This window comes from Tympanuchus pallidicinctus, unplaced genomic scaffold (assembly GCF_026119805.1).
Source record: "Tympanuchus pallidicinctus isolate F22 unplaced genomic scaffold, pur_lepc_1.0 scaffold3, whole genome shotgun sequence".
In the NCBI taxonomy this organism is placed as follows: Eukaryota; Metazoa; Chordata; class Aves; order Galliformes; family Phasianidae; genus Tympanuchus; species Tympanuchus pallidicinctus.
In genome coordinates, this window is record NW_026294747.1 from 6106504 (window position 1) to 6119004 (window position 12501).

The 12501-nt window shown below is 45.3% G+C and overlaps 1 protein-coding gene across 1 annotated transcript; it reads left to right on the forward strand.

Annotated features, from left to right (window-relative positions):
• Positions 1-3885: 3885 nt before the first annotated feature.
• GCHFR (GTP cyclohydrolase I feedback regulator) lies at positions 3886-12274 on the forward strand. The gene is made up of 3 exons (XM_052695873.1): positions 3886-3986; positions 7371-7465; positions 11371-12274. The coding sequence occupies exons 1-3, from the start codon at positions 3891-3893 to the stop codon at positions 11492-11494; spliced, it is 315 nt and encodes a 104-aa protein (XP_052551833.1). The 5' UTR covers positions 3886-3890; the 3' UTR covers positions 11495-12274.
• The last annotated feature ends 227 nt before the right edge of the window (positions 12275-12501 follow it).

Below are 12501 nucleotides of genomic sequence, written 5' to 3' on the forward strand. Positions count from 1 at the left end.
ATAAAAACAAGCTTTTTGAAGGAAATAATTCCCAGAAATAATAGTTTCTGCTTGAGCTGCTTTGCTCTTTCCCTTTAACCCCTGTAATGCAGCAGATAACAACTGTGTGTTGGTGGAGAATTGTAAAGATGTGAAATCTCCATTGGATCTCATTTTCCCCTTCGTTTTCATAAGCCCCTCTGGGTTTATCACCACAGCAGCTCCAGCTGCTCACGTAGTAGTATCTCTTAGTCTGCCAGCCCTTGCAAACAAGCCACTGAACTGCACCACAGTTTTGTTATTGTCATTACAACCTTTAGAAATAAAGAGATTGCTGTAATAATGCCCTCTGCATCTTCAGCACAAATCTTTTTGCTGGGGTTGGAGGGAGGGGATGAATTATAGATCACTGGTGAAACCACACTGTTAGTTATGGAACATGATAGGGCTCTGGATAAAACGAACAACATCTGTAGCAGGATCAAAAACAGCAGATTGCAAGGATCCAATGCTGTGGATGAATTACTTCTTTAGTAATTAGGGACACTATTAAAAAGAAATGTAGTCACTTTTGTATGCATCAATATTTGCATTAAGCACAATGTTCTTGGAATATCAAACCTTTTAGTGCAGCACAGGCTCTCATCCTCCCTGCAGAGGTGCTTGAAGATGACTTAGTCCACGAGCCAGAGAGCTCTGGGGTTCGGAACATGCCCTGAAGTATGGCACAGGGCTCTGGGAGAGCGACAGAGGCATGTACATTTCTCAACTCTCACACTTTTCTGGTCGGCTTTGAGGAGCAAAGGACAAAAGTAGCAAAAAATGGCACCGAGGAAAGATGGTGAGTACCATGGTGGGAGTAGATGATGGTTATTTCACAGAGCAGACCATTCATAGGTCTTGTTGCGAGAATCATAGAATCACAGAATCACTCACATTGGAAAAGACCTTAAAGATCATCGAGTCCAAAAGCTGCTCACTCTTGGGTTGTGATTGCAGTATGTTAGGTGGAAATGGGCTCTGTGTAAGACAAGGGAGATATTAATGATAACGTGAATGGTGGAATCATCATCTCAAGGTTTGGGGTTTGAATTTTCCCATTCCACAGTCAGTGAGTGAACTGTGGGTGAAACGGTTCCCTGTCTGGTTACATACACCAGGATTACAACTAGAAATGCCTTTTCTCAGAACAGCTGAAGGGAAAGTAGCAACAACTTCAACGACTTGCACAGTGTATTATTTTCCAGCTAGAAGATCGATTAAACACATTCTGTTACTCCAACCCAAGGGTGGGGATTCTCAGCAGCAACCCACAGGGTGAGCAATGCCATTCAATCATTCAATCAGCTTTACGGTACATTTTTGGGATTTCTCCTTGATCAGAAGTTTATTCTCCTTCCAGAAGCAGAACCATCCCTTAAATTCAGGGGAACTGAGTTGTTAGGAAACGCCATTAATCAGTATTATTTGAGGCAAGAAATTTGATTGGTATCAACTGGTATTGCAGAAAGAAGAGTGGTAATTAGAAAAAGCCACTGCTGTCAGAAGGAGAAAAACAGAGCTCTTCAATGTTCTTTAGTGTCACTCTTGTGCATATGGGATTTATGACCATAGGTAACATTTTGCCAAAAAGACTTTTGCTTTCTTTCACACAAATTCTTGCTATCCATGTCCAACTTTAAGCAGAAATCTCAGAGCCATGCCAAGGGGCAATAACTGCTTTTTGATGATGAATGGCACCACTGAGATACATGGCACTGTGTTTTATAGCTTGCTCTCACGCCATTGCTGCTCAAAGCACTTGGGCTGTCTCCCAGGTTTTGATTTTTCAATGGGAACTCTGATACCAAAATGTCGTGTGCAGGCTCTGCTTTCTTTTTCCTCTCTTTTATTTCCTCTCCTCCCTTTAAAAAGAGCCTTGCAGGAGCCAAACTGAGCAGTGAGAGTGAGCGCTGGGCAGCCTGCCACTCTACAAGAGCCCTGGATATATATTTTTTTCTTTAATGTGATGAAAGATCCAAGGGTCTGGATTTCAGCTCTGGGCTCCCTTGGGATGGGAACGCTCTCACAGCAGAGATCATCTGGTCCAGGTTACAAGGTGATGGATTTGGGTATAGGAAGCAAAAACACATGTGGTGAAACCAGCAGGGAAAGTACTTCTGTATCAATTGCTGGGTGATAGGGGCAAAAGAAAAAAAGTGAAAATAACACAGATTTATATTAGGGAGTAAATCTTAGGAATAAACATTTGGGTTGTTTTCACACCAGGGAATTCAGGAAGACCTTAGGAAGGTGATCTAAATGAATGGATGCGTAACCCAAGGGGTGAAATATCCCAAGCACATTTTAGGAAGATGGTAACATCAATGTATATTAGTTGTTTTGCTTTGTCAAATCAAAACTAACGAACATGACAGGAATAACAGCAAAACCTGGCTGTCTTGGAGCATTTTCTTTAGACTAATGAGTAGAAATGTGGATTTTCCCGCTCAGTCCCTACTGGGGTTAATCGGTAACTGTGGCATTGCAGGGAAGTGGGCCCCAGGTCAGGCCGGAAGGACACAGCATGCCCCAGCTGCTTGGGAACAGCCTTCTGCTTTCCCCCTGAGCTGCTTGCTTCTGAAGATCAATAAGAAATTAGGGATAAATTATGTCATGCTAACAGTTGCTGATCAACATGGGAGGAACTTTTTTCCCCTCACATTTTGAAGGGATTTAAACCATCACATTTAAAAGCTGCAGGGCCCAGGGTTCACCTTGCCCATCATCTCCCTGTCCATCATCTATCTATCATCTTTCAGTCCTTTGTCTCCCCGTCCCTCATCTCCCAGTTTATTGTCACTCTGTCCAATGTCTCCTGATCCACTGCCTCCTGGAATATCATGTCATCTCCCATTCTTTACCTTCCTGTCCATCATCTCATTGTCCTTCATCTCCCTACCCTTTGTCTACTGTCCATCATCTTCTTGTCTATCATCTCCCTGTTCATCATCTCCCAGATCATTGTCTCATTATTCAATGTCTCCTGGTCCATTGCCTCTTGGGATATCATCTCCTATCCTTCATCTCCCATCCGTCATTCTCCTGTCCTTCTTCTCCCTCTCCTTCTCCCTGTTCATCATCTTCTTATCCATCATTTCCCAGGTCATTCTCTCACTATTCAGTGTCTCCTGCCGCAGTGCCTCTTAGGCTATCATCTCCCAGCCTTTATCTACCTGTCTTTCATCTACTTGTCCATCATATCCTTGTCTGTCACATCTCTGTCCATCTTCTCCTCCTTCATCACCCCCAAGCCATCCTCTCCTGTCCTTCATCTCCTTGTTTATCATATTCCTTCCGTCACATCCCTGCCCATTGTCTTCTGCTCCATCACCCCTGAGCTATCATCTCCTGTCTTTCATCTCCCTATCCATCTTCTCTCTGCTCTTTGTCTGTCCATCATCTCCCTATCCTTCATCTCTCTGTCCTTCACCTCTCGGTCCACCATCCCCCTTTCTCTTATCTGTGTCCTTTGCTCTCCCTGCCCATCATCTCCCTATTCCTCATCTTTCTGTTCCTTGTCTCCATTATCACCTTGTCCTTCATCTCTCTGCCCCTCATCCCCTGTCCTTTGTCTCCCTGTCTATCATTTTCTTATCCAACACCTTCCTATCCATCATCTTCTTGTCCTTCATTCGTTGTCCATTATATCCCTATCTATCACCTCCCTCGTTTGTCTCTCCATCCCTTTCCCTTTTCTCTCTGTCCCATGTCTCCCTGCACATCTTTCCATTCCCCATCCCTCTATGGCCCAACAGAGCCAAGATCCTTCACAAAGCCGGCTCCACACCTCCCTCTCTCCCCTCCCCCGCTCTAGTCCCCCGGGAGGGTGCAGCGCGGCCACCGCCTCCCTTGGGCGGAGCGGGGGCGGGATGGGAGGGGATGCAGCCTCCCCCTGCACTGCCCCGGGGCTGCGGTCTAGCGGTGGGATCATGCCGTACCTCCTCATCAGCACACAGATCCGCATGGTGAGTCCGCCCCGCCGCCGGACCCTTCCGGGCTGTGGGGAGCTATTTAGAGCTCGGGCTGTGGGTCGTATTTAAGGCTCGGAGGTTGCATGAAGGGCAAAGGGCGACGCGAGCAGCGGGATGGGGAGGAGGCTCCCCGTGGGGTGCGGTGCCCCAGAGTTATGCTGAGCAAAAAGCGCTGTGCACAAGCCCTCCTCCCTTCGTCCTATCCTTTCTGTGCTGTGGGGTCCCTGTAGTGCTACCCGGTTCCTCCTACAAATACCCAACAGCATCACGTTTGAAACTTGTTGCAGAAGCCTGTGAAAGTCAGGGAAAGTAATTTCCAGCCATGTGGCCTCACTGCAGGTTTTCCCTTTTCCCCGAAAAGCCCCCGTGGAAAACACAGCCCCAGCAAAAGGGAAAGATGTTATTGGTAGCAGGATCATTGTGTAGCACCCAAAGCCACTTTGTCATAGAAAAACACAAAGGAAATGCTGCTTGCTAGTGATTGCGGTATCTGCAGCCCTCAGAGCAGCTCTTGCAGCCAGCTGCAGCTGCACATCTGCAAAAGCAGAAGGATATCTAGGCGTGTTTATTCTTTTCCCAAAGGGAGCTATAGGTACAAATACCACCGTTTTGCAATAGGAAGGTGCGATGAGGAAAATGGCAAACCAAGTTGGCAGGAGTTTAACGAGAGGTGCAAAGATGCCTCGTTACAGTTACATCTCAGACCCTGTGAACAGAGAACTGAGGAAAACGCTCTGGAATGCTGCGGCACCAAATCCTAGAACTATACAATGGTTGGGTTGGAGGAGACCTTACAGATAATAGAATCACAGAATGGTTGGGTTGAAAGAATCCTTAAAGATCATGTAACCATTGAATGGTTGGGTTGGAAGGGACCTCAAAGCCCCCCAGCCCCAGCCCATGCCATGGGCTAGTAACCCTCCCAGGCTGCCCCTTCCAGCCTGGCCCTACAGACACATCCCTGGAGATGCCTCCATTTGTGATGGCATCTGGCATCATTACAAGTTGATTGAATAATTATGGACTGAGCTATGTTGGAAATATCCAAATAATTTTCTAGGACCGTTTCTCTGATAAAGCAGATTTTATTCGCAATTGCAATGGCGGGCCTCCTGCAAGCAGGAGAGCCCCGAGAAAACAGTGGTACAACTTTTATCCCCTATTGCCTGCCGCTTCTCTCTTTCTCCCCTGGTTCCTCATTGGCTGAGTGCTGCAGGTTCACACTCTTTTGCGATGCTTTACTAATCGTATAAACACCAAGTAGACACAAATCTTTGCCGCCCAAAAACAAATGTCTTAACTGATTAATTGACTTCTAACAATTGCTTTCTTAACAAACATTTCGTTATAACTTTTTGGATGTCAGTTTTACAACTTAAACATAGGCATAGCCTCCATTGTTTAATTACCCCCCTAATATTTGTGCCCCTTCACACTGGGTCATTGTTCTGGTCATTCGTTTCTCCTTGCATAGAGATAAGCTCGGAAGGCGGATAGAGGGGAGCATCTTGGAGCCTGCCTATGGCATCCTAACATTCCCACAAAATGGGACAGTTCTGCTTTGTGTAAAGGGCACGACTCCTTTAAAGTTTGTAAAATGTATTTTGCTTCTGCTGGTCTAATGAGCAACCTTACACTGTTTCCTAGCTCAGAATACTATACCCATATGGTTTAGAATGTTCAAAATCTATTGCAGCTTTGTGAGAAAGTATTTGTTAGGTAATTCAGTAACTATGTTTCTAAAATATGTTACTAATATGTATGTGGTGTTCTTACTTTCCACATCAGCTATTTAACTATTTCTAAGGATATGTTACAGCTTAATTCTTTAGATCAATTGCCCTTTTCAATGTTCAAAGCAGAAACAACACTTTGACTTTCCACAGCTACAATGCATTGGGTAGTCATGTTTTAAGGCATTTCAGGGAAATACATGCAATGGAATGGACTGAAATACTTTTCCCTGCAGTCTTCAGGAACTCTGTTCTTTAGCAGGACAAAACAAACATTTACAGCCTTAACCCTGGCATCAAGCCACAGCTGGAATCAGCTCGTACTGGTACCTAACAGGAGGTGATGGGCTTTGCTACTTTTGGTGGCTTACCGAAATGTTTGCTCAGTGGCACTGCATAAGTGCTTCCCAGGGGTCAGGTAAAGACTCACAGTTAACACACAGCTTGCTGGGTTGGGGATGGATGCTGCAGGAAGGCTCTTCCATCTCTGCTTTTCAGCCTTCCCCAAACTACATTTTTTCAGCTTTTCAAGCCAAACACAATTTCTCTGCTGTCAGACTCTCCAGCCCTTTGCATATTATAAATGAAATGATCATTAATGTGAGTTTGTTGATGGCAATGCCAATGGATAGGGGACGCTTTCCACAACAGTTTTTGACTTGCAAATTTTTCATGTGTAGAATGGAGGAGAATGAAAAGGGAAAAGTGGCTCCTCACATCAAAATCAATTAAAGGCTTTTTTTTTTTTTTTTTTTTTTTTTTTTTTTTTAGAAAAAAAAAAAGAGCTTTTAATTGATTTTAATATGAGGAGCCACAAAAAAAGAGCTTGCACGGGTAAGAAATTGGAGTATGAAGATTGTTGGCACCTCTAGTGTGGTCATTACAGAGGTCTCATGGGAGCTATACATGTCTGCTGTGCCCTGCTCCTTAGTTCTGAAAGTTATTCAGACTCAGAATATCTCAGAAAATAACACTTTTGGAGCGTGCTGTGAAAATGTCCCTGTCCTCTCTGTATGACATGTGGGAAGTCTTTCTGATGGCTGTCTTGGGAAGATGACTCACAACTCCAACTGCCTCCTGTCGCTCCAATGTGACAGTCCTTTCTTGTCCCATAGGTGCCAGTCTGTCCAAACCAACCCACGGCATCTCCTTTTCACATGAATGTGGCTCTGGGGAACATGGGCTACTGGGCACGGTGATGTGTTGATGGTTGAACTCTACAATCTCAGAGTCTTCTCAACCTTAATTATTCCTTAATTCTTTCTTGCTAGTAGAGCCCTTCCCAAAGCTGTCCTCTGCCAGGAGAAGACCTAAGTGGTCCTATCATTTCATGGCCAAGCATTGAGGTTTGCTGGTTTGTCGCAACGAGGCTGTGAGTGCCACCTCATAGCTGTCCTACAAACTGAATGACACACAGCCACCGTGTGCTCAGCCAGCAGGTGGCCCTCCAGAGCAAAGCCACCAGAGTCCTCACCTGAGACGCACAGGTAGCTTTGTCCTGGGACATATCCAGGCTTCTACAAGTTGAGGAACTCACGCTGATCCCATTAATGGTGGCAGAAGAAACCTCGTTCTTCTCAGGACACTCTTCTCTTCCCAGTTAATTGTACTACCATGCTCACCATGCATTGCTGCTTTTCTGCAGGAGGTTGGCCCCACCATGGTGGGAGATGAGCACTCGGATCCCAACCTGATGCAGTTCTTGGGGGCCAGAAAGAGGAACATGCTCGGGAACCACTTGTAAGTGCAATGTTTCAATCTCTCCCCCCTCCCTGTTTTTCCTAAAGCTTCACTCCCTGGCACACCTACTTCTAAACCCAGGACTGGTTTGCTGCTGGAGGGGCATGTGCCTGTCCTTGCCCCCACCTGTCAGTGCTTAGCCAAGGATATTTTCCTAATATTTCAAGCAGTTTTCTGTTATTTTCTAACCATAACCCTTTCTTATCCTCACATCTCGCATTCTTGGGATGCTTTTGGGTGCTATCTAGCCAGGCTGAAATAAAACAGATGCATCAGGCATTTAAACTTTTTTGCATAACAATCTGCCTTTATCCCATCCTCAGTGACACACCTTTTCTGTTTTGGCATCACTTCCAGCCCCAAGGTGCTCAGAAGCAAATGGTGCCCATCCTTCTCCTCTCAGCCTGGCTCTGGCCAGGTTTAGTGCCAATCCACATTAGGTACTCTCCCACAGCCTGTTCTAACCCATCCCAGATTGAGCTTTCTCCCTTTCTCCCCTCAGCATCCCTCCCTGAAGCCTTCCCTTGGGCTGCTGAGTCTTCAGGCTTTGAGCTGCTTTGTGTTCCCAGCCCATTAGGCTGTGTATTTCCAACACATCTGATGCTGTGTCTCTACCTGCCTATGCTGAGTTTGAAATCAAGGGTGCAGCTTAGAAATGCTGCCATCCTGTTCTTTACATCTTGGCACACATCCCAACCCCTCCCCCCATTTGGTATCTTGACTTCTTGTTTTTCTCTAAGATTCAAAAATAATAACAACAACAACCAAAAAAACAAAACAAAAAACAAAAAACAAACAAACAAAAAAACAAACAAACAAAAAAAAACCACACAGCAAAACAAAACACCTAAATGCAAATCAAGTTAAAGCAGAGGGCAGCAGTTGGATTTCTGCTCATGCTTGCCCACTCATGAGGCAGCGCAGAGGAGGAGTGGGAGGAAAACCAGGCGTTTCCTTGGTCCCAGCATATTCAGACTTCCATCAGTGGAGCTGGAAAGACCCATGTCCTCAGCACTGGGCTGGCAGGCATCGAGACCCAGCTCCTCCATTGCTTTACAAAACTTAGGAGTTCAAAGAACAGGAAAAATGGAAGTACCTTGATTTTCAAGAAACTCTCCAAATGCAAACTTGGGCCATCTGCTTGGGCAGGAACTTGGCCTCTTCCATTACTCCTTTCCATCAGCAGGGCTCAGACGGGCTTGCAGAGCCGTCTCTGCACTGCTATTCCCAAGCCTGTGGGTGGCACAGAAATTGGCAGCAGTGCCAGCTTCGTGCTGCTGCCTTTGGAGCTGAGCCTGGGAGTTATGCAATGGGAGAAGAGACCTGAGGAGAAAACCAGGAGAGGCTTCAAGGAGGATGAAGTTCTGCTGGCTCTGATAGGGGTGAATCTCCAGGATTTGAGTGGAACAAAAATGGAAGGAAGGTGGAATGCCTCCATGCTGCATGCTCAAGCAGCCAGGGAGGAGTTCATAGAATTACAGAATCATTAAGGTTGGAAACGACCTCTGAGATGATGAAGTCCAACCCCAAACCATCCCCAGCATGCCCACTGACCACGTCTTTCAGTGCCACATCTCCATGGTTCTGGAACACTTCCAGAGATGGTGACTCCACCGCTACCCTGAGCAACCCATTTAATACATCCCCGCTTCTTCTGAGAAGAAATTTTTCCTAATGTCTAGCCTGAAAGTCCTTTTAAGGCCATTACAGGGTAATAAGGAAGTAGAGTGGCAGATTTTGCTTCCTTGGGGGATCCTTCTATTTTTACTTGTGCCTGCTTGTGGCCTGATAGACATTTTCAAGCATGTCTTCCCTGTTTGCTCTTGAGCAACACAGGGCGGAGGAAACAATGTGGCTGGAATACTGACACCCTGAGAGGCACAGTGGTATGCCAGCAAGGCAAGTTCCATTCACCTTCTGCCAAAAAACCCTGCTGGGGAGGAGAGCACCATGGTCGAGCAGGGTTTTCTGTCCCACTGCCACATGATGACACAAATCTCACCCTTTCCACAGCGTCTTGAGATCCAAAGCCTTAAACACGACCTAAGGAGCTCTGAGGGAGCCTGAAAGAGTCTAGGCAGTATGGATCTGTTGTAGCATTTTAATATACATAAAACACGTAATTGCCTCTAATAAAGGATTCTGTTAAGCAGCTGTGCAAATGGCACATCATTAAGCACCATCAATTGCCAGCACGCATCCTCCATCCCTTATCTCCATCCCTTATTTAATGTGCAGGGGAAGAACGCTTGGACATTTGGGTTGCAAAGCCAACCCTGGGCTACTGCAAAATGGGATTCTGAGTAGATGCTGGACAATGTCCCCTCCACCTCCTGTCATAATAAAGGCTATCAATCAATGCTTCTACTTTTAAATAGCAAACCATCTAAAATCAGACTAAAAGTCACTGCATTAGGATGCTCTTGCTGTAGCCCCACTCCCACACACAGCATGTGCTCACTCACCTACCTTTGGCATACCTGGGAGCCAAAGGCTCATGTACTTACAATGGGCATGTGAAGAATTCCTCTCCTCTCTAGGCTGACCTCTGTCCCCTACTGGCTTCAGGCTGAAAGACTTTACAAATGTCCCCACCCTGATTCAGACTGCTCGCTTGTGAAGAGGGTGGCACACTTAATAGCATCGTGCAAGATGTTTTGTTTTGCTCAGTGTGGAGTTGTATTTAAGGCCCTAGGCCACTTAGCTTGCCTTCTGCTTTCAGCTCAGTCACTCCAGTTTAGGTTCCTACAAATAACAACCCCTGCCTCAGCTACTTCCTCTGCATAATGGCAATAATATTTACCATCTCCAACATGCAAATCTGAAGGTGGCAAGCCTCTTAGAGAAAGCATTAAGTTCAAAGTCACTATAATAATAGACATTATCTTTATATCACATCTATAATTATTGCATACTCTGTCTTGAGAAGCTGGAAAAATACCTTCACATCTGAGTGACATTTTATGCTTTAAAAATGCTCACCACTATAAACGTTTTGCAATGTTAGCAACTTTGGAAATGCTTTTGGGTCTTTTTTTATTATTAGCACAAAAGTCAGGGTAGTCTTTGTTAGGATGCCCAACCGAGATCATCAACCATCCCGCAGCCCGTCATTATCAGCTTATCAGGCACGGTGAGTCATCTAAGAGTTACACAATTATGAAACTTATCCCATCTGCTTGAATAAATACTGCAGCCCAAACAACTGTGTTAAAGGAACAGAAAGGCTGCCAAATTCAGCATTAAAGGACAGACTTGCCATTTCAGTTCTGCCACTTCCTAACCTAATTCAGATAGTTTTATGCCTGTGTTGTGCTATTCTTTATGGTAAGAGCAAAGCAGAACATTGGTATTTTACACCTTTAAAACAGATTAGTTGTTCTGTAAAAAGTTTCCAGAATAGTCCAGCCATGTAAATTGAGGTCTGCTGAAAGCAACAGCAAACAGGGTCTGATAACAGGGAGTTACCAGGCCTGCAAGCTGCAGGAACACGGGAACAACAAAGAAAAAAAGATCTTGCTGTTACAACACTGTAAATCTGCTGTCCTACATTTTTTCCCTGCTTTGCAGAGACCATTCTCTTTTTCCATGAATTCTGAGATATGATTCCCGTAGCTGTGGTTTAAGCTCAGCTAAGTAAGCAGCATGTGGCTTTGGATAACCAGTCCCCAAACCACACTCCAATTTAAGATCAAATTCCATTCTGAGCAGCTTTCTCCTTGGTTTGGAAGCTGTGGATTTTGGTCTTCCCCATCTGGTTAACCAAGGTGTTGCATCACACAGGCAATATGCCAGATGTGCCCATGCAGTGTTTTGTACCAGTTAATTAGCGAGGCAGACCCAGTTCCACAAGGAAATTTTTGTATCCTTTTTCATCCCTGCTTTCCTCTTTTTCCCACTTGCAGCTGGGAGTACTATGTGAATGATGCACCAAGGATAGTCCTTAACAAGCTGGAGACCTGTGGTTACCGGGTGGTGAGCATGACGGGTGTGGGCCAGACGCTGGTGTGGTGCCTCCACAAGGAATAACAAAGAAGATTTCTGCATTCCACCTCAGCAAGGCCCTGCTGAGGGGATCATCTCACACCGGACTGACAGCAAACTTTTCCCCTTGAGTAATTCTTTTCTGTCCCAGACTCCAGGCACTCAGGCGTCAGGGGAGGAGCAGTGCAGAAGCAAGGGTTCACCTAATGGAAACTCAGCATCCCTGCCATTTCCTAAGACCTTGGGGTGAGGAAGGTATGCTCAGTCCAGATTATATCATGCACATAAAACAGATGGCTCTAACTCCACATTCATTGAATGCAGTCTGGTAAATACCATCTTTCTGCAATTTAATAATCTATTTAGCGTGCACTGAAAGGACCTCAAATCACAGCCTTGCTGTCTGTTCCTCAGGGCTGTCTCAATGGGCATGTGCTGAACTGTGAATTCAGAATAAACCTCCTTCCAGATCTTGGAGGGGATGTATGGAGGTTAAGAGTGGTAGGTGCACTATCTCATCTCCAAAATGAAAGTAAAAACTGCCTAACCTACACAGTGCTCTTGGAGAATCTCTTCATGCGCAGCAAGACCAGCTTCCCTCCCAATCAGGGCCATGGTTTGAAAGCCTGATGCTGCTGTCTCGAGTTCCATTTGAACATAACACATTGATTCCCAAAGTAGCCCTAGATCAACGCAAACAGGTCTTGTAAACATTTCAATTATGGGCTACATAAAGTTAATGGCAACAGTTGCAATGCTGCATGGTTTGGGACTGTGTATCAATCCTGATGTAGAGGTAACACCAATAAAACATTTCGCTAGAGAGACTGATATCTTTGTGTGGGTTATTCTGATCAGTTGGTGCCAAAGACTTCTCGATCCATAGTTCCTAAACAAGCTTTCAGGAATTATGACACTTTTTTAGAAGTTTGGTTTTTGTTCTCACAGTACCTCTCAAATCCTGAATTCTGATCAGACAGCTATGCTGAGCACAGAGGCTAACAGGGTAACACTGAAGCTTATACAGTCATCTTTTCCCGTTCTCTGAAAAG

Coding starts and splice junctions, on each gene's coding strand:
- GCHFR (XM_052695873.1), top strand. CDS start 3,891: ATGGGAGGGGATGCAGCCTCCCCCTGCACTGCCCCGGGGCTGCGGTCT. Junction 3,987..7,370: donor TCAGCACACAGATCCGCATG/GTGAGTCCGCCC, acceptor GCTTTTCTGCAG/GAGGTTGGCCCCACCATGGT. Junction 7,466..11,370: donor AACATGCTCGGGAACCACTT/GTAAGTGCAATG, acceptor TCCCACTTGCAG/CTGGGAGTACTATGTGAATG.